The sequence below is a fragment of the Conger conger genome, chromosome 4, assembly GCF_963514075.1.
Source record: "Conger conger chromosome 4, fConCon1.1, whole genome shotgun sequence".
In the NCBI taxonomy this organism is placed as follows: domain Eukaryota; kingdom Metazoa; phylum Chordata; class Actinopteri; order Anguilliformes; family Congridae; genus Conger; species Conger conger.
The window spans coordinates 18,973,694-18,997,485 of NC_083763.1; the positions used below are offsets into that span (position 1 = coordinate 18,973,694).

At 44.9% G+C, this 23,792-nt stretch overlaps 1 protein-coding gene across 1 annotated transcript in view; it reads right to left on the minus strand.

Annotated features, from left to right (window-relative positions):
* Positions 1–22,745, minus strand: part of jak1 (Janus kinase 1) — a 37,984-nt gene extending 15,239 nt beyond the window's left edge. The window contains exons 1-6 of the mRNA XM_061238728.1: positions 22,467–22,745; positions 5,280–5,496; positions 3,259–3,382; positions 1,449–1,602; positions 728–891; positions 107–455 (exon numbers count right to left, since the gene is read on the minus strand). Of these exons, the coding sequence (XP_061094712.1) occupies positions 107–455; positions 728–891; positions 1,449–1,602; positions 3,259–3,382; positions 5,280–5,478 (990 nt within the window). The 5' untranslated portion in view covers positions 5,479–5,496; positions 22,467–22,745. The remainder of the gene's footprint in view (positions 1–106; positions 456–727; positions 892–1,448; positions 1,603–3,258; positions 3,383–5,279; positions 5,497–22,466) is intronic.
* Between the last annotated feature and the right edge of the window lie 1,047 nt (positions 22,746–23,792).

Genomic DNA, 23,792 nt, shown 5'->3' on the forward strand with positions numbered 1-23,792 from the left:
ATTTAGGACTGTCTTGTAACACATAAATGTATACATCATTCTACTGGCTGAGATTTGCAAATCTGCAGAACGACATAACGACATAAAGCAGTTTATTGAATCTTACAGTGACTGGCTTCTTCCGATAGGAAATCCCGGCATTTCCGGACACTTGGACCTCGTACGCCTCAGGTTCCTCCGTTTTTTCCCACTTGAGGGCCTGCAACGTCTCGGTCTCGTTGGAGATGTGCAGGTCTTCGGGCTTGTTGACCTCACAGCCAAAGCTCTTGGTCAGGGTCTCCATCGTGGCCAGGTACTTCACCTTCAGGTCATGCGCGGTCACGTTGCTGTCTTCGATGGTCTTGCTCTTGAACTCGTTGAGGAAGTTCTTGAAGACGTTGTTGATGCGGATGCGTGTAAGGATGCTGCGCCGCTTGATGTCCTTGCTCAGGCTTTCTGGAATGTGCTTCTTATAGCTGAACAAGTTGACAAATCGAGTTCATTGCTTCTCAACTACAACAGCACACAAAACAAAGTTCGACAATCGACCATCCTACATGGGCATTTGGCCTCAATCTGATTAAAACTGGCAAATCACTCACCAGCAAAGCAAGTTAGCACGGGACCCTTTCAAAGGCCAGAAATCATAAAAGTGCTATTTTCTGGCCTTGCAGTTCTGTTATGAGCCTGCATTTTATCTGCCAGGCTTTTGGGAAGACAGTGCTGAGAGTGCTGCGTGAGCAGGTACCTGATCTCTCCAGGGGTCCTTGCCAGGGGCAGCTGTCCGTTGATAGTGTTGTGCGAGATAGCCAACACGGCCATTCCCAGACACTCGTTCTCAATTTCATGGACCTCTGCCTCACTCTGTGGGCTCCGCACTGGTGCCCAGCCTTTCAGAAAGTCATGCTGGCCCTACAAACACAAAAACGCTTTAGCAGAAAAGCAAACCAACCTGCGTCAAGATGAGGTGATAAAGATCAACTTGGAGTTATAGTCGACACTCACAGGCACTGTTACATTCCATTGTTTCCAGAGTTTAGAAAGAGATAGGGAAATAGTCCATGTATAATGCTCACAGTGCAAATGGTTTACAAAAGACACTTGGAGGAGAGAGAATGCTACTGTATCACTGTCTAAATGGCCTTCATAGACAAAATATATGTTTTGTCATAGCTGTTTAAATGCATTATTCTGTTTTTGTGTCATCTGCATTGTGATTTGCCCATGTACTGTACAAGTCGAAAGAAACCCCCATTTCCCTTCTGAATCTCTGGGCAGGTTTCTCTTGAAAAAGAGGTTCAACATCAAGAGGTCTCCTGATGACACGTACAAATGAAAACCTTTACCTCTTCATTTCGGACAACTGGATTGCAACTCTTTGTGTATTACCTAAAGTATTGCAATAAAGCAATTTGGGTATGGTTTGCCTTGTAACCATGCATGGTGTGAAGTATAGCTGCACTTATCACCTGTGCAAACAGGTACTCCAGGGAGGGGGCGTCAAGCAGCGGGGTTCCCTCTGGGCCTATCTCGGGGCTCATCCCATTTCTCTGCTTGTTGATGGAGTGTCTCCACACCGGCGACTCGCTTTCATTCGTGCCATGCCAGTTGGTGAAGTAGAACCTGAGAACAGAGAGCCAGTCCAGGTTTATCCCTCACCGCCGGCACATACACACGGAGCCTGTGTGTGTGTGTGTATTTATTCACCTGTGTGTATGCTTTCGCACGTCTTTCTCACATCTCGTGTTCAGTGTGCGTGTGATAAGCCAGGACAAGAAAGTGAAATTGGTACTCCACTTGAAAACAACAAACTGTGAAATGTTTCTTGTGTCTGAACCACTTTCGGAAGATGGTCTGGTGTTGAGGTTGAAGTGTGACTACTTGGGACGGCTAGAAGTGTTGCACTCATTGCTGTTATTGCACCATGTAGTAAACAGGAAGTTCTTCAACACAAATGTGTTGCCTTCAGCAAAATATAGTGCGCAATGAGGGAGGAGTATCTTTTTATTGACACAACAAGTGCAATATATGAAATGGAGTAGTCTCCATATATTATATATATATATACACATACACACACAGTACTGTGCAAAAGTTTTAGGCACCTGTATAACATTCTGTACAGATAAGATTCTTTCAAATATAATTCAATGAAAAGTCCTAAATAAACATACTATACATTTTACATTACCATTTTAGTAATTTGGCAGAATATTTAAAAACTGAATCAAATCAATATTTTTTGTTACCACCCTTCGGTGTTAAAACTGCATCACTTCTCTTGAGATATAGAACTGCGGGACAGCGTTGGCTAAGACAATCAGCAGGGAGGTTGTTCCAAGCATGTTGGACAACTTGCCACAATTCTTCTGCAGACTTTGGTTGGCTCCTTGCTTCTGATCTCAAACAGCCTTGATCAAGTTTTTATGTAAAAAGTAGTAAATTGCTTACAGTAATATGTTACTTTTTTAAATTAAATGCCTCTTAAAAAAATAAAAAATAAGGGCACTGTAAAAATGTAATCTTTTGGAAAATGAATATTTGGAAATCTCAAATGTGCTCTTTTATGCTAACACACACACAAAAATAAACATATATATATATAATAAAGTCTAGGGTGCCTAAGACATCTGCACAGTACTGTATATAGAGTGAAAAAATATAAATAAAATAGTGAACCAAAGATCCAGTGAATTTTCTGGCAGTAAGGAGAATGTGACACAAACAATGCCGTGAAAAGAAATGCCCTGAAGCCTCTGTTCTGCTCTACATTCTAGATACTGAATGAAACATAAAATCACCCCCCAACACACACACACACACACACACACACACACAGCATAAATAACATTCTGTACAAACAAAGGCTGTTCAGAATGTTCAAAAAGGCAGCAGGTAGCCTGTTGTCAGTTGTTTCAAATGTTGTACATGACACAGACAGCTACAGATGGCAGCTGGGGGCTGATGTAGGAGATATTGTGTTTTGTTTATCTAATCACACTGCCCTGGCCCAATGCTGAATGCATGCTGTCTTTAATGAAGCCATGCTGCCAAGCCTGGTGAAAATTCAATCCGCGTATGCAGATATCTGAATTTCCTGTTGTGCATTGTGCAGAGGTTTTGATGTAGTCACCATTCTACTTTCAAGGGAGATGCCACATTGTGAAATTCTAGTTCATCCCTCTCGTTTATCGACCCGTGCATGGTCGGCTACGCTTTCGTTAAGAAGCCATGGAGAGGCATGCAGGCTTGACTGGTCAGGCTCCCAGTCAGACTTACCTCATGCGGTAATGCAGCTTTGTGGATGTGTAGTCGTCGACTTTGAACACGTGATTAGGTGGGTACCAGATCGCTTCAGTCTCATCGTATAGGGCAAACAGGTTGTGGCAAAGAGGAGAAATATCTGGAGGAGAAGTGAGAACCGATTGAGAACCTTGAAATGCGGAAATCAAAGTCACTTTATCACAGAAAATCAAGACCTGATTTATTTTAGTATCCTGTGAGAAGTTTGGTTTTTCCCAATCAATACTGTCCAACAAAGATGACAAAGGCCCCACTTTCCGTTTTCCTTTCTTTCAAGTTCAAGTAGGATTTTTGTATGAAATTATCAAATATGCTCCAGTACTGTACTGCCATGAATCCTATATTACTTAAATAGTTTGTGATTTTTAATGTTTTTCACAGCAAGGCAGGGCAGACAGTTTTCTTGTAGAGCCAAGAGCTTCAACAAACTGCCCTCTGTCCTGATCACAGCAAGGAGCACTGCTGAAACTGACACTGCTTATTTGATGAGATTTCAACATGGCTGTGGGTTATTAAACAGGCCTGCTCGTTTTCCTTTATGATCATCAGTGTGGCCAGCCAAGCACAGGTCAAACAGAATCAGACCTGTTTACTGGCAGGCTCTGGAATGAGGCATCAGGATATTCTACAAATACACACTGCAGCATGTAGCAAGGAAGGAAGCAAAATTATAATAATCTATTGCAGCATAACACTCTTATCATTTAGATTTTAACAGTCTTGTCATGGATTTTCCCCCTGTGACTACTCCATCGGTCTACATCAGTTTCTGCAGGGAAGTGTAGTGAACAGCTGATGCTGTTGGTATGGACCTGGGGCAAAGCATACGTACTGAAGTCAAAGCAAATATGCTATTTTTACAAGCTCCCAGCTGACCCAGTTTAGCTCAGCTATACCTGAAGGGAGCCAGTGAGAAAGGGAGACTGGCATATGTCTGCATATCCCTGTCTGCAGGGGCCCAGTGGTCGTGTTAACGCAGGATTCTGTGTTTTTGATGCAGAAAAAAGGAGAGCCAAAATGTTGGGGGGAAAATGGTAAATGGCTGGCATTTATATAGCGCCTTTATCCTAAGCACTGCACAATTGATGCTTCTCATTCACCCATTCACCCACTTCTCATTCACCCACACTTCTGACACACCCAGGGTGGGATCAAAATGGCAACCCTCCGACTGCCAGACGACTGCTCTTACCTGAGCTAATGTCACCAAAAATACACGGTATACTATAAATGCCACTATTCTGATGTCTTTTTTGAGATTACAATGGGTGACTTGAAACACAAAGATTTTGTTGAGTCAATTGTATTTTGGTGTCAGTAAAAATTGTTTTGTTTATTGATCATTATATTTTCACACGATGCAATGCTTTAGTCCGCTTGCGCAACATAATGAAATTAAAACAGAAATCACTCCTAGGGTTGTTTTAATATTATTAGCATGAGTGGCAAAAATGTGTTTGATGAATGCCAAAACATTATTTGTAGCTTACTGCATCCTGCTAATCCCACTATTTGCTTCTGTGCATAAATAGTCAAATTATGAATGACATATACATTTATTGTGTTATGATTGCGGTTGGTATATTACTGGGAAAAAAATGCTTTTTATCGGAACTCAAGTGAATTAGCGTTTAATACAGATTTTGAAATGTATTGCATTCCAAAAAAGCAGCATTCCATGGTCCATGCCTTCTCTGTTTGCATGCCCTCTACTCCTTGCTTCTCTCAGCCTCAGGAGTGCTCACTGTAGTGTTATATTGTGACCCTTTTCTATACAGATGTACAGGGTTTTTTCCCTACAGCATTTCTGGCACAGTAATAGTGTGATTTCTGGCACAGCAATAGTGCAATCCTGCTGACCCACTTCACGTGTGAAACCGGCCCTTTAAAACCCCCGATCCCAGGAGAAGGAGCACTAGGTGTTTTCCTGTCTGGGCTCATGGCAGCTCATTCCTCAGGCAGCGGTGTTAATATGGAGCGGTGGTGTTGTAACTCACTGCACTTTTGCGCTGCCTGTACGCACAGGTCCTCGGCAACGTGGCTGTCCTTCAGGTACTCCAGCTGTGTCTCGCCTGACAGGTAGAAGTGGATCTCCAAGCCCCTCATGGTGGTCAGCGTAGTGGGGTTGCTGTTATTGCTCAGCCTCATTTTTTGACACAGTTGCCTGCCCAGTTTCATCCCAGTTTGTCCTGACATCCGGGCACTGGAGAGGGACTGAAGGAGAAGGGAAGTGAAAGATAATTTTTTTAGAAGGAGTCACACCATCGTGTTGTCCTTCAGGCAAGGTGAGTCACTACAGTACAAATGGTAAATGGTAAATGGTTGGCATTTATATAGCGCCTTTATCCAAAGCGCTGTACAATTGATGCTTCTCATTCACCCATTCATACACACACTCACACACCAACGGCAATTGGCTGCCATGCAAGGCACCAACCAGCTCGTCAGGAGCATTTGGGGGTTAGGTGTCTTGCTCAGGGACACTTCGACACAGCCCAGGCGGGGGATCGAACCGGCAACCCTCCGACTGCCAGACGACTGCTCTTACTGCCTGAGCCATGTCGCCCCAGTACAACCAAGTTGGTCTTTTTAGCAGATATTTCTGCTGGCAGTAAACTCCTGTAGAATTGGTATCTTTAATAGTAGTGGGATCCAGAATTATTGGCAAAAATAAAAACCGAGAAAAAAAACCAATAGACAATATGGAGAATTATCTCTATTTTATATTCAAACATATGGGAAATCTACATTATTTTATTTCAATACATTTCGTCTCATGTTTGAATGTTTATTATTTAGCAATCAAATTTTTTCTGAAAACCACACATACCAAAATTATAGGCACCCCTAACAATTATTGTAGATAAAATCTAAATATACAATTTTACTTAATGATATAATCATCTGTTAATCAATAACAGATTCCACTGCAAACAAAAGTCTAGAATTAAGACAAGATACTGGATGCTCTCATACCTGCACTATGGAAGTAATTAAATAAAATGGACTAATCCAAAACAGTTGAGAAGCCAACTGTCCAATTACTTTTGGTCCCCTAAAATAGGGGGATGATGTATAAAAATAGATGTAATTCATAGACAGATCACCCAACATGGATGTAAATAACCTCAAATTAAAGGTAACATCATATTCATTGTTTCTTTTCAGAGCCAATATGCCGGAGTACAGAGCATATAAATTGTACCACTGTCCAAATACTTAGTGCTCACTGTATACTTGTTTATAGCTGTGATCCGAGGATGAGTTAAATTAACGTAGGGGCCCATTTCATCTGTATGTGATGTAGAACAGTGCAAAGTAACGGTGCAATACTTATTTAATTCAGACACAGCAATTTCATTTTGAAATGATCTTTCACAGCAGCACTGACAGAAACAATCATCTAAGTGCAATTTTGATATGTTGGTAGCTTCACTGCACTGCACAGAAGTAATCAAGAGGTTGGTCGCCAAGGCCTTAAGACACAGTGCATGAATCTAAATCAATCATTTCAGATATCAGGATGAGTGCTGCCGGAGAGGGGATATCCTGGCACTTGACTGCAGTCAGTAAATAACGTGACAATGCATTGGGCCAGCAACATCAATATGATCACGGTAGAAGAGCACATCGAGAATCAAATCACACTGGACACATGAGCATAGCCAAATGTCCTATCATCACCCACACATTAATACAACAAGCTGAACCCGACACAGAAACATCTGCAAGAGAATCATTACACCAAACAGTGGCAATTCTCTTGTCTTCTACTCAGGGACAGCTTTTACTGTATGTTGAACAGGCTTGCAGATTTCTAGACAGACCGCCTAAAACGAACAGTTAATTTCTTGTATTAGTAGTGGCCAAAAATTCCACATTCTTTGGCTCATCTATATTGTAGTTGTCAAATGTAACTTTAATTTATTTTGTCTTTATGGGAAACAGGAAATTAAAAGGGAAGCACATCAGCACTTGACTGTGTGAAAATGATCAGTGATCTTAGAATTCTACTCACTCCCAGATATACAAGACTAGTGCTATGTGAAATTAGCCTTATACAGTACTCTGAATAGATTAAACGAAGTTTTATTCAAATCCAAACATAGTCTGAAGGCATTGAGCAAACACAGCTTTTTATTCATTGTTTATGTATTTTAGCTGCCAGATCAGCACATTAGCTGCCAGATCAGCACATTAGCTACCGTGAGCCTTTAAGATGGACTTTCCCCAAGCAAAATAACATGGCCTTTAAAGAGTGAGAAAGGTACAAAGTGTGTCTCTGTGGTTTTATCTTTTATAAACCACAAAGAAGACAGAGCTCTGTGAAAGGAAGAGAACACATGCTCTTCCTCAGTAGTTCTCCTGTTGTAATGCCTTCTGGTTGAAGGTAATGCGCATTACCACATATTTGCATGTTGAGGAGTAATAAGAACTAGCTCTTTATACTGAGCACAGCAAGTGGCGCCTTTCTTAGGTGTGAGTGAGCAATGAGACACAGCTCTGTATTGTGGCCGATATGCAAATTGAACAATGTGCCTTACTACGGAGGATGTTCTCTCCAGAACACAATTCAGAAAAGATCTGCAGTTTTTCACTTTGTGCACAAAGATAATTCAATGGGACCTTTTTGCCATATTAGGCGTAACAGAGGGGGAAATGATAATCATTGATTCATTGCCACCTGAAAGTGACTCAAAACCTTATTGTTGAAGCCAGACATTTTAACTGAAGGAGTTGTTAATGACAGAGGTCAGAGGAGAAGGGCCAGACTGATCAAAGCTGACAGGAAGGTGACAGTAATACAAATCACCACACATTACAACAGTGGTATGCAGAAAAGCATCTCTGAATACACAATGTGTCAAACCTCTAAGTGGATAGGCTACAGCATCAGAAGAAGTCTAAAAAATAAGTCTAATAGATACCTAATAAAGTGTTCAGTGAGTATGTGGTGAGGAGCTGTGTACATATGAGGTAGAGATATGGATAGGCAGGGCAACTTCAATCCTGCATTTCAGATCAGACCTATAAACCTTAATTTAATTGAGAATTTCCCATTTCTATACATAGTTTTAATAGCTTAATAAAAACAAATCACCAAAATCATTTTTTTCTAAAGAATGAAAAATAAACTCTCTACTGTATCAAATGTATGAAAAATATCAGAACAAAAATAAGACTAATCAATTAAATCTAAAACCAATCTAATGTTATTAGAAACATGCCTTTTTTCCATAAACCCAAACTATACCAATCAATAACATTAGCTAGCACTGCTTTAATTATTTTTCAAGAAAATTGATTTCATATTTTACAGTCACCATTGAGCATGCATACACTCACTAAGCACTTTATTAGGTAGCCTATTTATTAGACTTATTTTTTTTTAACTTATTAGTCTTCTGCTGCTGTAGCCAATCCACATGTTGTGTTATCAGAGATGCTTTTCTGCATACCACTGTTGTAATGTGGGGTTATTTGCGTTACTGTCACATTCCTGTCAGCTTTGACCAGTCTGGCGCTTTTCCTCTGACCTCTAGAATTAACTCAAACCACCCTGTCTTGCACCAATAGCTAATCATTCCACGGTCAAAGTGATTTAACATTTATCACATATCACATTTATTCCCTATTCTGACATTTGGTCTGAGAAACAGCTGAACCGCTTGACCATGTGTGCATGCTTTTTATACATTTAGTCGCTGCCACATGATTGGCTGATTAAATATTTGCATTAACAAGCTGGTGTACAGCTTTATTTTGTTAGGGGGATACATTTATAAATCTTTGTGAGAGTGGGGAGGAAAAGAACGTGATAGAATGTGATAGAATGTGATCATCGCTTCCATTTACTTGTCTTTTTCATTTTTAACGTTAAAAGATTTGTGCTGACAACACAGCCTTCATTTCTGTTTCACTTGTTTACTACCGCTAAAAAGATTATTTCTTTGGAAATTATAACTGTACCTGTGCTATGCAGTTAGCTGTCATGGCAAAGATAATGAGTAATGAGTAATTGGTGGTACAGCATTTTGGTACTGTATTACTAGCAAGGTTTCATGTAGGCTACAGTTATACACATTACATATCTCTTGATGGTTGGATAATCTGTATAGTCACTGCCATGTTGCACAATGTATCCAAAGAATTTATCCAGCTGGCTTCCAGCTTAGGAGTTTCTTCATCAGGTTGAAGTTTCTTCATCAGGTTGAAGTTTCTTCATCAGTTCTTCGTGAATTTCAGCAATTTTGTGGATTTCTTCTCGGAGGGCAGTCCTCTCAGTTGCATGACACCATGCCAGCTTGAACCACAGATCCAGGAAGGAGGCCATTTGATAGTTCTCTCCTGGTAATGTGCCAGGTGCTTCGCAGTAGCTTCCTTAAAGCTTTTCACCAGCTAATCACTGTACTTTGTACAGCATTGAATGAGATGGTTCAAAGCCCCCTACACATGGGATTACACAGCTGGCTGTCACAACATTTGACCTATGGCAATCTTAAGGGGGTACGAATATCAACCGCATCACAGAATACATATTTTTCATGGTGACGGTTTGGAGACAGGCAGGGTGTTCAACTTTTCCTCATCTGCATTGAAGATGTAGGATCAACTCCCACAATCCCACAGGACAATTCCACGACGTCCACCCCCAATGATGTCTAGCTCGGTTCAGCCAATCCCATAATGGCGGGAGCAATAAACTTTCTCGGGATCCCTCTCTTTCTCCTCTTCTTCTCTTCTTCCCACTTATTTTCGACGCACCCTTTTTGGCCATTCGCTTCAGCTCATCCGAGCTCCGAGACTCAGACAGAGGCTGAATGCTGCACAGCGCACTACCAGGCCTACGGACACACCTAGTTACCTTGCGGTAACTTCGTGGCCTATAGCGAGTGGAAACTGGTGTACGCGGAACGCTACATCAGTTTACCCCTGCAAACCTCACCAACGAACAACAGCAGCAAACTTTTACACACGGAAAAAAAACCAGCGTACATCCTTCCAGCAACCGAGCGGACCAGACGACAACGCGCGGCTAAGATGAGAACGCCCCAGCTTTGCGCACCTCTTCAGGACATCATTCACAACACCATCGCGGCTCCTATAAGGACAGCACGTCTTTTGGATCCAATGTGTATGGACTCAGTAAGACAACAAACATTCAGGCATAGCCAGTGTTTAGTTTAGTCTTAACTGTTTTTGTGAATCTGTGTTTCCATATTTGCCGTCTTATCATTGGAATGTATTTTGTTAGCTATATGTACGTGAATTGATTTGCCGTCTTTTGTGCAGAGAGTAAACTACGCAAGTAGTCTTCTCACCTAACAATAACTAACACACCCACTTTTACTTTCCTTTGTTCAAGGGACATGCGCGCACACACACACACCCAACTAACTTACCCTAACTTCCCGTTAGTTTATCTGTTCTGTGTTTGTATGTTTGTTTAATAAATATATTTTATTAAACCCGGTGTCTGTTTTGGCGTCACATAGACATGAGAGCCAAGTTAAAGCAGTCTTTCGAAGAACTTCCAACCTTCAGGTTATCGGTATGTTTAATCATTAATATTGGTTATTTTAATTATTAATTAAATATTGTGGTTAGATATTTCTGATAACAGTAATTTTATGAGACTGATAACTTTTTGCAGTTATACTGCAACATAACATTAATTGGCGCCCCGGTTTCGTAGAGAGTAAAATCCCTATGTTCTACTTCCTTGTCTCCAGACCGCCAGATGGCGCTTTAGACTGTGTGAAACCCCTTGCGCTAGCCGCATCTATGCCGAGAACTAAGGTCCAAGTTGTCACCTGTGACGTATGACGTGCCCCAGATGATAAAACAGTAGTGCGCACATCAGACTTTGCCTTTCGCTTTCTCGCTGTTGCTGAGAACAGACTCCTACAAAGAGCTACTGTGGTTGCAAAACAGCTAAACTTCGGAGTATATCTCAACAGCTGGCTTCCACAGCCTTTTCTTTTCACAGCGTACTATTCTGCTGACTCTATTGGAAAATTTACCATTGGATTTTTTAAAAGGTAAGTTATCTTGAGTGCTGCAGACCCACCACACCGGTCTAGCACTAACTAACTATTGTGAGGTAACGTGTGAATCGTGCGGTGCCCACACCCCAGCACCTCATTCTACTCTGTGTGTTGTTGGGGCCCAGTCCCCGGTGCAGCACAACACGATAAAACAAAACATTAACCGGCGGCCACGACAGGTGAGTACCGCTTTAGTGCTGTAGACCCAGGCCACCGGTACAGCATTACAGTGAGCTTGCTGACACCCAGCCCCCGGTGCAGCATAGCGCGAAAGCCGACGTCTCTCCACCGACGCGGCTAACAGGCGAATATTGTTTGAGTGCTACAGACCCACTCCACCGGTCTAGCTAGCACCAGCTTGCTAGCGCCCTTTCCCTGGTGCGGCAAAACAATAAACCGATGCCTAGCTCCGGCGCGGCTACACTCAACTGCCCCATTCCCCGCGCAGCTTGGCGAATAAATAAAATAGAAAAGAACTGAAATTAATTAAGTGCATCATTCTGACCAGGTGTTTAGTATCGCTGCGGGTTTCCTCTAGACGCGGTAAAGTTGATTTTTTTAAATTGCTCATTTGAACAGCAAGGGTTAGGGCTTGAGCCACGTTGTTTGTCTATTACCTGTTAATCACTTCTACTGGTTGCATACCCGTAGAGTGATTGAACATTCGTCTTAAGTAACTTAAATAGCTGTGGAATTTATCAGTAGATTAGCTTTGATTTGGTATTGCTTGTGAGCAATTGTAGGCCATTTAAATAGGCGTGTCAGAGCGACGCTCCGTCCCCGTTTGTGATGTTATGTTTCACCCCATCCCAGTCTGCTCTCTCCCTCGAAGACCCCCCCTGCGACGTGGGCCTCCACGGCGTCGGAACCCCTCAAACCTCAGCTATCCCCCGCTGACCCCCTGTGAGGACTTTGCTGTCACAGGGGGACTATGGAACTGCCAGTCTGCCACTCGGAAGGCTGACTTCATCCCTGCGTATGCCTCCCTCCAGTCCCTACAATTCCTTGCCCTAACTGAGACCTGGATCACACCTGACAACACCGCCACTCCCGCTGCCCTCTCATCCTCCTTCTCCTTCTCGCACACTCCCCGGCCTTCCGGCCGTGGCGGTGGTACTGGTCTTTTAATTTCCCCCTCGTGGAAATTTTCTGTTCTCCCCCTCTCTGACCTGTCCATATCCACTTTTGAATTCCATTCTGTTGCAGTATCCTACCCTACTAACCTTTTCATTGCAGTTATCTACCGTCCTCCAGGGCCCCTGGGAAACTTCCTTGATGAGCTAGACACCCTTCTTAGCTCCTTCCCTGAGGATGGCACCCCACTGATTCTCCTTGGAGACTTCAACATCCACCTAGAAGCCTCCCAGTCTGCCGCCTTCCTACCGCTAATCGACTCCTTCGGCCTCTCCCTGCAACACTCTCCTCCGACCCACAAGGCGGGCAATGTCCTAGACCTTGTCTTTGTAAGGAACTGCTCATGCTCCGATTTCACGGTTACCCCTCTGCATACATCTGATCACCACTTCATCTCATTCTCCCTCCCTCTTCCTCCCCATCCTCCTCCCCCTCCTCCCACCCACACTTCCTCAGCCCGCCGTAACCTCCGCTCCCTCTCACCCTCTTCCTTTGCCAGCACCGTCACCGCCTCACTCCCCCCTCTCGAATCCTTCTCCAAACTCCCCGCTGACTCTGCATCTGCCACCCTCCTTTCATCTCTCTCCTCCGCCTTTGACTCTCTCTGTCCCCCTGTCTCAAAACCACCTCGCACATCCCCTCCCAGTCCTTGGATATCTGATACCCTCCGTACCTCCAGGGCCAGCCTCCGCGCAGCGGAGAGGAAGTGGGGGAAATCCAGAGACTCTTCCGAACTCATGACTTACCAGTCTCTCCTGGCGGCATTCTCTTCCGATGTCACTGCCACCAAAGCAAAATACTATCAAACGCAAATTCAGAACTCTGCTTCTAACCCCCGGAAACTTTTCTCCATTTTCTCCTCTCTCCTCAACGCACCGCCTCCTCCTCCTCAGTCCTCCTTCGCTGCTGATGACTTTGCTGATTTCTTCGATGAGAAGGTCACAGTCATCCGCAGATCCTTTACAGCCACCACCCCCCTCACTGTGCCCCTCCCCCCCTCTAGGCCCATCCCTTCCTTTTCCACTTTCTCCCCCCTTACGGACTCTGATGTTTCTCAACTCCTGCTCTGCCACCGCCCTACAACCTGTGCCCTTGACCCTATCCCCTCTTCTCTTCTCCAAACTATCACACCTGACATTCTCCCATTTGTCACCTCCCTTGTCAACTCCTCCCTGTCTTCTGGCTGTTTTCCGGCATCCTCCAAGAGGGCCCACATCACTCCGCTGCTAAAAAAGCCTACCCTGGATCCCTCCATCATCCAGAACTACCGCCCGGTATCTCTTCTTCCTTTCCTTTCTAAAACTATAGAACGAGCTGCTTCTACTCAACTTTCTTCTTTCTTTTCTAACAACAACCTGCTAGACCCCCATCAGTCTGGCTTCAGATCGGGCCACTCGACAGAGACTGCGCTCCTCTCCGTCAGTGAGTCACTTCATGCCGCACGAGCAGCCTCCCTCTCCTCTATCCTCATTCTTCTAGATCTCTCTGCTGCCTTCGACACCGTGGATCACTCCATCCTCCTGTCTGCCCTGTCAGCAACGGGCATCTGTGGCACAGCCCTGGACTGGATTGAGTCCTACCTCTCTGGTCGCTCCTTCCAGGTTGCCTGGGCTGGTTCGGTATCGACACCTCGGCCCCTCGCCACAGGGGTTCCCCAGGGCTCAGTCCTTGGCCCGCTTCTTTTTTCTCTCTACACTCGCTCCCTTGGCCCTGTGATCACTGCACATGGGCTATCCTACCACTGCTATGCGGACGATACCCAACTCTTCGTCTCGTTCCCGCCGTCTGATACGCAGGTTTCAGCCCGTATCTCTGCTTGCCTGAGGGACATCCAGAGCTGGATGGACAACCACCATCTAAAGCTCAACCCAGGTAAAACTGAAATGATATTCATCCCTGCTAATACCTCTCCCCATCTGGATCTCTCCATTTCTCTCGGGGATACCACACTCACGCCGTCACCCAGTGCAAGGAACCTCGGCGTGGTGATGGACAGCAGACTGTCCCTTTCCGAGAACATTGCGGCGGTGACCCGGTCTTGCAGGTTCTTCCTCTACAACATACGGAGAATCCGCCCCTTTCTCTCCCCCTACTCGACCCAGCTCCTGGTCCAAGCGATGGTTCTGTCCCGCCTGGACTACTGAAATTCCCTCTTGGCTGGCCTCCCAGCGTCCGCCATCAGACCCCTCCAACTCATCCAGAATGCAGCAGCTCGTCTGGTCTTCAACCTTCCCAAATACTCACACGTCACCCCCCTGCTTACTTCCCTCCACTGGCTGCCTGTCATGGCTCGCATCAAATTCAAAACATTGGTGCTAGCCTTCCAAGCAGTTAAAGGGTCTTCCCCAGCTTATCTGCAAAAAATCATCAGACCCTACACCCCTGCCAGACCTCTTCGTTCAGCCTCCACAGGCCGCTTGGCACCTCCCCCTCTCAGAACCTCCACCTCACGCTCACGACTACTGTCTGTTCTGGCTCCACGGTGGTGGAACGAACTCCCCGTTGAGGTCAGAACTATAGAATCTCTCCCCACCTTCAAGCGCAAGCTGAAGACGCACCTCTTCAAGCAGCACCTCTCCCCATCCCTCCCTACCTCCCTGTGAACCTTAATTGTTGTCTCTGTGACTTGCTTTGTGTATCGGTATTTTTAGTTGGCTAGGTAAGCAGTGTTTGGATAGTTAACTTTGGTCACTTTTGCTCTTGTTTGTTTGTTTGTTTGTTTGTTATCTTTGTTGTACAGGTAGCAGTTGAAATTGTACTTACCTCTAGGGTCTTTCAGCGAACTTATCCCTGGTTATGGGTATGCACTTTGTTGTACGTCGCTCTGGATAAGAGCGTCTGCCAAATGCCAATAATGTAATGTAATGTAATTAATTGATTAATTAATAATTATAATAATTATATATATATATATATATATATAAAATTGTTAGCCCATACCCCGGTACCACATATCGTTGCAACAGTAACCAGAATGGCCTGGTGTGTTCTGTGCAGCGCACCCATGGACTTGGAAGATCCACACGACCGTTGCCCCAGCTGCCTGGGGACTAACCATCACAGAGAGGCTATGTCCGACCCCTGCGTGCATTGTAGCCAGCTAACCATGCAACAGCGGCAGGCACGCCTAGCGGGGCTTGATGGGAAGGAGGATTGCCTCCTCTCCTCTGCACCCTCTCAGGAGCGTGTGATCAAGTGCCCAGCAACAACACAGGCCCCCATGTTCTGACGCGTAGGGTGGACGAACTGACTGATAGTGTCACACAGATAAGGGAGCTACTTCTTAATATGCACCCACAATACTCGTCACAATCTGGCTCTCAGACAGATGATGAGGCCTTTCTACCTGCCTCACAGCAAAATCCACCTGCTTCTCCTTTGCGCAGAAAAGAGGATACTCTTTCTCTGGCTGCCACTGATAGCCTGTTTCCGGGGGACAGCAACGATTTTTCGCTTCCTGGGGATCATACTACAGAGAGCGGCAGGGAATCGGAAGATGAAGTGGAGCCATCAATGGTCAACACCACTCTGACAGGTGCCATCCAAATGGCTCTGACAAGCTTAACTTAGAGCCTCTCCCCCAGAGTATGATACAGACAAACCGTCTTTGCCGCTTAACCACACACAGCAATGACCTGTTTGTTCCCCACTGTGAGGACTTCATAAAGATGTTTACTGAGGCCTTGAAAGAGGCAAACACCAGCAGGATGGACCGCCCCACAAGGCTGTTGACATCCATGGCAGACCCAGGTTCTGCGCGCCTACGCCCCATGCCACCAGTGGAATCTGCAGTGGTGTCACTGGTTGTCTCACCGGATGAGGCGCCTGATCCGCGGTGCCCTAGCCCAGAATGTAGACGCACTGACAACCTTGTGTGTAGAGCTTATAACACTCAGGCTACAATGGGACGGGTCCTTAATACTATAGCCCATGTCCTGCTTGCCTTGCAAACCGCACTACAGCCTGCCTCAGACGCAACAGCCTCTGAGTTGGTTGACACCGCACTTCAGGGCGTTGGAGCGCTGCCTTAACAATGTGGGAAATCCATGGGACTGCTAGTCCAAGCCCGAAGGCAGATCTGGGTGGCACAGTCCCCTCTCCCTGATGCAGCAAGGAATGTGTTACACCAACTGCCCTTAGCCCCTGGCCAGTTGTTTGGACCAGCAGCACAAGAGGCTCTCAACCGCCGCCAACTTGCTTCTGAAACACGCTCTCAACACGTTAAACCGCGTGTTGTTTTCATACGTCCCCAGTCACTGCCACCTCCTACTTTTCGCGGTGCCCCTGTCTACCGCCGTCAAACAACAGCAGCCTTCCAACAACCTCAACAGAGGCAGGCAGAGCATGGCTTTTCTCAACGTGGAGCACGTGGAAACCCCTTTTCCTCCTTTCCCAGGTGTGCACGGCCCACTCACAGCCACCCCCCCAAAGCTACACACCACACACAGACAAGAGACTGATGGTGTGCGGCTGGCGCCACAGCGTTGTACTCCCCAACAGCTGGAGTACTGGGGCTCCACAACATCAAACCAGTGGGTCCTGGACACCCTCAAAAATGGCTATCGCCTTCAATTTCGCCGCCCGCCACCTCTGAACTTTGGACTACGCGCCACAAGTCCAGAAATACGTTCTGCGCTAATGTCGGAAATAGCATCCTTGTCTAGAAGGGATTGTATCGAAGAGATAGACCCCCTGACACAAAGGGGTGTGTTCTCCACTTATTTCGTCGTACCCAAGAAAGATGGTGGGCTGCGACCGATATTGGACCTTCGCCGTCTAAACACCTACCTCAAGCAACTACCCTTCCGCATGCTGCACACATCGGACATGCTCTATTCAGTGGAACCAGGAGACTGGTTCATTACGGTGGACTTGAGGGACGTGTACTTCCATGTACCCATCGCCCCTCAGCATCGTCTCTTTCTCCGCTTCCATTTCGAAGGTTGCTCGTTCCAGTTCAAAGTGTTGCCTTTCGGGCTATCACTGGCGCCCCGGGTATTCAGCAGGTATGCAGGAAGCCCTGGCTCTTTTACAACGCCAAGGCATCCGTGTTCTGCCCTATTTAGACGACTGGTTGATCTGCGCACCATCTCCAGATCAGGCCAGCCTAGGTGTTCGGACGCTACTCAACCACGTCTCAGCTCTCGGCCTAGCCATGAACTTCAAGAAGAGCACACTGGAACCTGCCCAGGTTATCGACTTCATAGGTATCCACCTAAATTCAATCACCCAACGAGCTTGCCTGACTCAGGCAAGAGTCCGCAACATACTGGAGCTAGTCGCACGTGTCAGATTGGGCCGTTATGGCCTGCTGCTACGCCTTGTAGGCATGTTGGCTGCCACGACACCTGTTGTTACATTAGGGAGACGACATCTCCGGCCTTTCCAATCTTGGCTGAGGTCCAAAAGACTCTCAGCAGAGACTCAAAAGAGAGTACTGGTGGCCATCACCCCCAAGGGCACTGCCTCCTTGGATCAGTGGGCACTGAGGTCCTTTCTTCTCAGGGGAGTCCCACTGGGACCACCCCCAGCAAGGAGGGAGGTCATCACCACAGATGCCAGCCAATATGGCTGGGGCAGGGTGTGGAATCACCAAGGGATACACGGTGTGTGGCAGGAAATGTTCCGGTCCTGCCACATAAACTATCTGGAGCTACAGGCTGTCTGGCTGACACTACAGCATTTCACAGGACAGTTGGAACACAAACATGTCCTCATTTGGTCGGACAACACTTCTACAGTGTATCATGTCAACTACCAGGGGGGAACAAGATCTTCCACCCTGAACAACCTCACCCGGCAGATCTGGCTGTGGGCAGACACACACCTGCTATCCCTGAGGGCAATACATGTGCCAGGAAGGAAGTGTGGCGGATGCCCTGTCCCGGGGTGGACCCCTCCTGGGGGAGTGGCGTCTGAACGAGGAGGTCGTTCGGACAATTTGGAAAACATATAGGCAAGCGGAAGTGGACCTATTTGCCACCAGGGACACGACCCACTGCCCAAAATGGTTTTCGCTGCAAACCGAACCAGGGTCCCTAGGGCAGGATGCATTAGCCCATCAGTGGCCAGATCTGAGGCTATATGCGTTCCCACCGTTCCCGTTGCTGTGGCAGACACTTCAGCGCATACGCATGACCAACCAGCCAGTGCTTCTGATTGCACCCCACCGCGTGCACAGCCCCTGGTTTTACCTTCTGAAGGCACTCTTAACAGGCCCACCCAGTCCTCTACCACTCCGGACAGACCTGTTGACTTGAACGGGTGTCTGTGGCACAGTCATCCTCAGAGACTGAAGCTCTGGGTCTGGCCCTTGGGAGCTCATGCAGCATACTGGACTGTTCGGAGGGGGTCAGGGACACTCTTCTAAATTTTTGTGCCCCTTCGACATGTTTGTTGTATAGTGGTAGATGGAAATATTTTTCATCATGGTGTTCTGAACGTGACATTGACCTGTTAGAGTTCCAGGAATGTCTATTGGAGGCTGGACGCTCGGCGTCCACCCTGAGGGGGTATGTGGCAACGATGTCGGCCTACAGGGATCCGATAGACAGATTCCCTGTGGGAGCGCATAAAATGGTTGTGACCTTCTTGAAAGGTGCAAAACAACTTAACCCACCTCGCAAATGTGTCGTCCCTCAATGGGACCTCAATGTTGTGTTGAGCAGTCTCTGCAGTTTCCCCTACGAGCCTCTAAAGGAGGCAGACGTTAAGTGGCTTTTGATGAAGACGGCTTTCCTGATTGCAGTTGCTTCTGCAAAAAGAGTAAGTGAGCTGCACGCACTCTCCATCAGCCCGCAGTGTATGCAGTGGGGGCCGGAGCTCTCACGAGTAACATTGTGGCCAAACCCAACATTTTTACCATTTAACATTTAAGTGTTGGGTCCAGATTACATTAACAGGCCTTTTACAATTCCTGCCTTGAATTCTGCTGATAATGCACTGAACACGGACCTTTGTCCTGTCAGAGCACTTCAGCAATATGTGTCAAATACAGCAGGTTGGCGAACCACTGACCAACTGTTTGTGTGCTTCAGTGACAGATGTAAAGGAACAGCCTTATCAAAGGATAGGTTGGCTCATTGGATTACAGACACTATAACTTTTGCATATTCTTCTACAGGTTGTGATACACTCGTTCTGTTTCTACCTCCTGGGCAGCCCTGAGGGGTATAAGTCTTCTGGATATTTGTTCCGCTGCGACTTGGACTTCGCCTTGCACATTTTCCAGGTTCTACAGGATAAATGTTGCTTCAAGTTCACTTCACTGCCCCACCTGTTCAGCTGCAGAAGACAGCAATTCTTGTTTATGAGGATGCGTGAGCCTAGTCTCCGCCTGTTTGTTGTTTACAATAAAAGAAGCCGGACTGGAATGTTCAATAAAGTTGAATAAGTGAGAATACACTGGTCTTGTGTTAGCACTACCATGCATGTGACAGCTTGGACATAAGTCTTCCAGACAGTCTAAAGCGCCATCAGGCAGTCTGGAGACAAGGAAGTAGAATGCTGGTTACGTATGTAACCGTGGTTCTACGACTGGTGGAAGACCGCCAGATAGACCGGTCACTCGGGTCTCTGGTTCTGGCGAGAAAGACTCCAGGCAAAGTCTGACGTGCGCACTACTGTTTTATCATCTGGGGCACGTCATACGTCACGAGGTGACAACTTGGGCATTAGTTCTCGGCATAGATGCGGCTAGTGCAAGGGGTTTCACACAGTCTACAGCGCCATCTGGCGGTCTTCCACCAGTCATAGAACCACGGTTACATACGTAACCAGCGTTATTTGGCGGCCCGTGCAAGGACCCTACAAAAATCAACTTCAGCTGTGAGTTCCATCTCGTGGCAGTAGCAGGTTGCAGATGATTCTTCCCCTCAAACGGATCCTGAGCTAAAGAGTACTCATGATAGTAAGCAACGATTGGTTAACTTTTGCCTTGTTGAGACTGTCAACAGACAGTCTTGTATTGTAGTCCTTATATGCACTGTTGACGTGTTCCCCAGTATGGAAAAGTTTAAACCTTTTTCAGCATAACACTGATGGTTCCAGTGCAGTAGAAAGTGGCCAGTCATTCCAAGGTAGGATTTCATTCATCGACAGGTCCAGAAATCAAGCGTTACGCATAGAAGATGCTAACCCAAGAGACACCAGATTCTCCTCCATCTTTGCCTTTTGGATCATGATAGCAGGTGAGCTCAACCAACTGATTGCAGGACTCCACCCCATATTATAAATATGGGCATTTGGTTAACAGGCTTCCTGAATTAATAAATGTGTCCTCTGCAGACACGCATACAGGCCTGTTGCAACTCATTGGGCGGTTTCATGGACACAGGTTAAGCTTAGTCCTGGACAAAATTGAGTTTTGTATTTCCATTTTTGAATGCACGCCATTTAAGCTTAATCTGTGTAACTGTAATGTTTGTGGTAGTTTTGGGTAGCTTAGGGTTGGGTGAGTTGTGGGATACTTTGAATTGTTTGAGCTTTCTTAGGGTGAATAGTAGACCTAAACTGCCAAAGCATTCTAACTAATTAAAGTGATAATCAGTGAGTTTTTTGAGACGTGCCTGTCCCAACACTTGGTTTTGTTTGGGATATTTATTAAGTTGATTTTCTGTTGATTTGCCGGACTTCTACCACCTAAAACAACTAATAGCCTACTTACTGATCTCGCACACATCACAGATTATCCCTTTAAATATTACATCTTACAACTTAATTATTATATTATCTGGAATCATTATCAGTTTAAAACATGCATTACATTTTGTTTTATTATGTTATGCACTTCAACATGGTCTTTGGATTCTTATGTGTTCTTTACAATTAAGTTGAACTTCCAGATACAATTCAAAAAAGGAAGTACAATTAATTGAAAATACAACATTTGAAATACTATTAAAAATACATATTTGAAGTATTTGCACACATGTAAAAACTAAATATTTACATATTTACAAATACTTACAAATTTACTTCAATATTTACAAATACATTCAACCAGTAATTCTAAAACAGGATACAATTAGTATTTTTGAAAACTACTTTGACATTATAATTTAAGAAATTGAAAATACAGAAACATAAATAGCATGTCTTTGCTGGGATGCTGAACTGTGTAAACATGTTTTGCTTTTGACAGATGTGAAATCTCACAATGGGTCAAGCCCACCTCTGACACTATAATGACAGGTAAAATCATCAGGCTCATAGCTGAAATATTGAAATAGACAACCTGTCACTGAAGACATTCGAGCTGTAAAAACAAAGCAAATGGCAACATGCCAAACTAGCATTGCATTAAAATAATTTTAAGGGGGGAAGCATGCAAGTCCACTTCCCATTTACCATTTCAGTACACACATAATATCTCTACATCAAACACAAAGGATGTCTTTGATTCGATCAAAGCTTTGAATTGGGCTATTTGCTTTTCAAGTCATAACGTTAATCTACATCGTATAGAGAAAATCCCCAGAAGGAAAATAAAACAGCATCTCAAAACGTGACCGAGATGATCTAAAATTAATCATAAGGCATTCTGTTTGACGGCTCCTCAATTGTTTGATGGCCATTTAAAAACTTACTTTTTTCAAATAAACCACGCCTGAAACATTCCCCGTAGCACAAACATGTTACCTTTTACAAATGGCATGGCCCCAAAACAGCTGTGGCATTCATACTTCTAATGAAAGCATTTCTATGACGACTATTCAACACGGCAAAATAGGGCTATTTGGACAATGCATTTGATTGGTTACCCTCGTATATTTTACTAGTTAAAATGCTTCCTAGGAATGTTAGCTAGTGGTGTTTACGCAAAGGACTAGTAGCAGTGCTGACTCGCCACTGTCAGCTCCAAGGCCTGGCTAACACAGTAAAGAATCCATAGGTAGTAGCAGGCTGCCTGGACCTCACTAGCCTTTGCCGTTAAGCATGTTGATGGCTGTAACATTGGCTACCATAGATCAATCGCGATCAAAACATTTTAAAGACACTTACCAAGCAAGTTAGCAAGCCAGCGAGCTAACTACTTCCGTAGTTGCTCATCAACAACTTCTTGCATATCCCAAGGAACCGTTCGCGATTCTAATAATGATTCGTTCAGACGAGGACGGATATAAATTATGAATATTCCAGCATTCGGATCCACTGGGGGCTTTACAGTAGAGTAAGTAACACCGCCGAAAGCCGAGGCTGTTCGGATTCTCATATAGTGTGTTCTGTCAAGCAAGGTTCTATTCTCGAAAGAAGACAACCTGGCTTTGTCTCTGACACAGCGTTTATGATTGGTTCTTTGGGCTTTCAGTCTAACAGTACCAATTGTTTTAACCCTTCAGTGTTTGTTTTGCTTTATTAACCCTTGAACCATTAGTATGCTTTAGCTGTTAGTATATTGCTGTCATTTCCAGTATAAATTGCATTGTATTTACAAAACATTAATTGAATTGAATTGAATTGAACTGAACGTTATTGTCATACTTCGTTCTGTATTATTAGGCATTTTGGGTTAATTGCTGTGTGCTTAGCTGGAGTTTAAACTGCAGCTTTAAGGCTCTAGACCACATATCTGCATTTCAACGGGAGCAGATATCCAAATATGTGGACTAAGATTTAGTTATTCCAGTTGAAATGCAGATCTGTGGTATAGAGGTTTCAACTCCAGCTAAGCGCACTGCAATTGTCCTGACGTTCCGTTTTTGTTTATAATTACTTTACACGATATAACTGTACAATACAATTCTCACAATTGTTTACAAATTGTAGGTCTATTGGGAGACCATTATTTTGATCCAATATTAACTTAAACGTAAAATCCAGAGATTGACTCATACAATGCATGCCGTTTGTCATTCGGTTTCTCGAATTTCTTTTGGAAATGAGTGTGCAAAAACTGTCAAATTAGAATGACTTAAAATTAAGTTACAAGGATGTCATATTTTGTTTTAAGCAGCGTGTTGTTCATTTGTTAAGACGGGGAGCATGCTATACAGATTTAACCTTAAACATTAACAAAATAACACATTTCCCTTTTCGAATTTCAAGTCCTTCAGCGACTATAAAAAAAGTGCTGTAGGGTCATGCGCTGGAAGTGAATAGAAACTTATTTGAGCTACTTCTCTTTCATGGGGGAAATCATTAATGTAATGTCAATATCAATGTTATGTAATGTCTAAATTGTATGCTTTCTGAACTCTACTGAACTCCCTTGTGCAGAACTGGGCGGCCGGTAAGGTAAGGTGGTTAAGGTAAATGACTGGCAAGGTCGGTGGTTCGATCCCCGGTGTAGCCGCAATAAGATCCGCACAGCCGTTGGGCCCTTGAGCA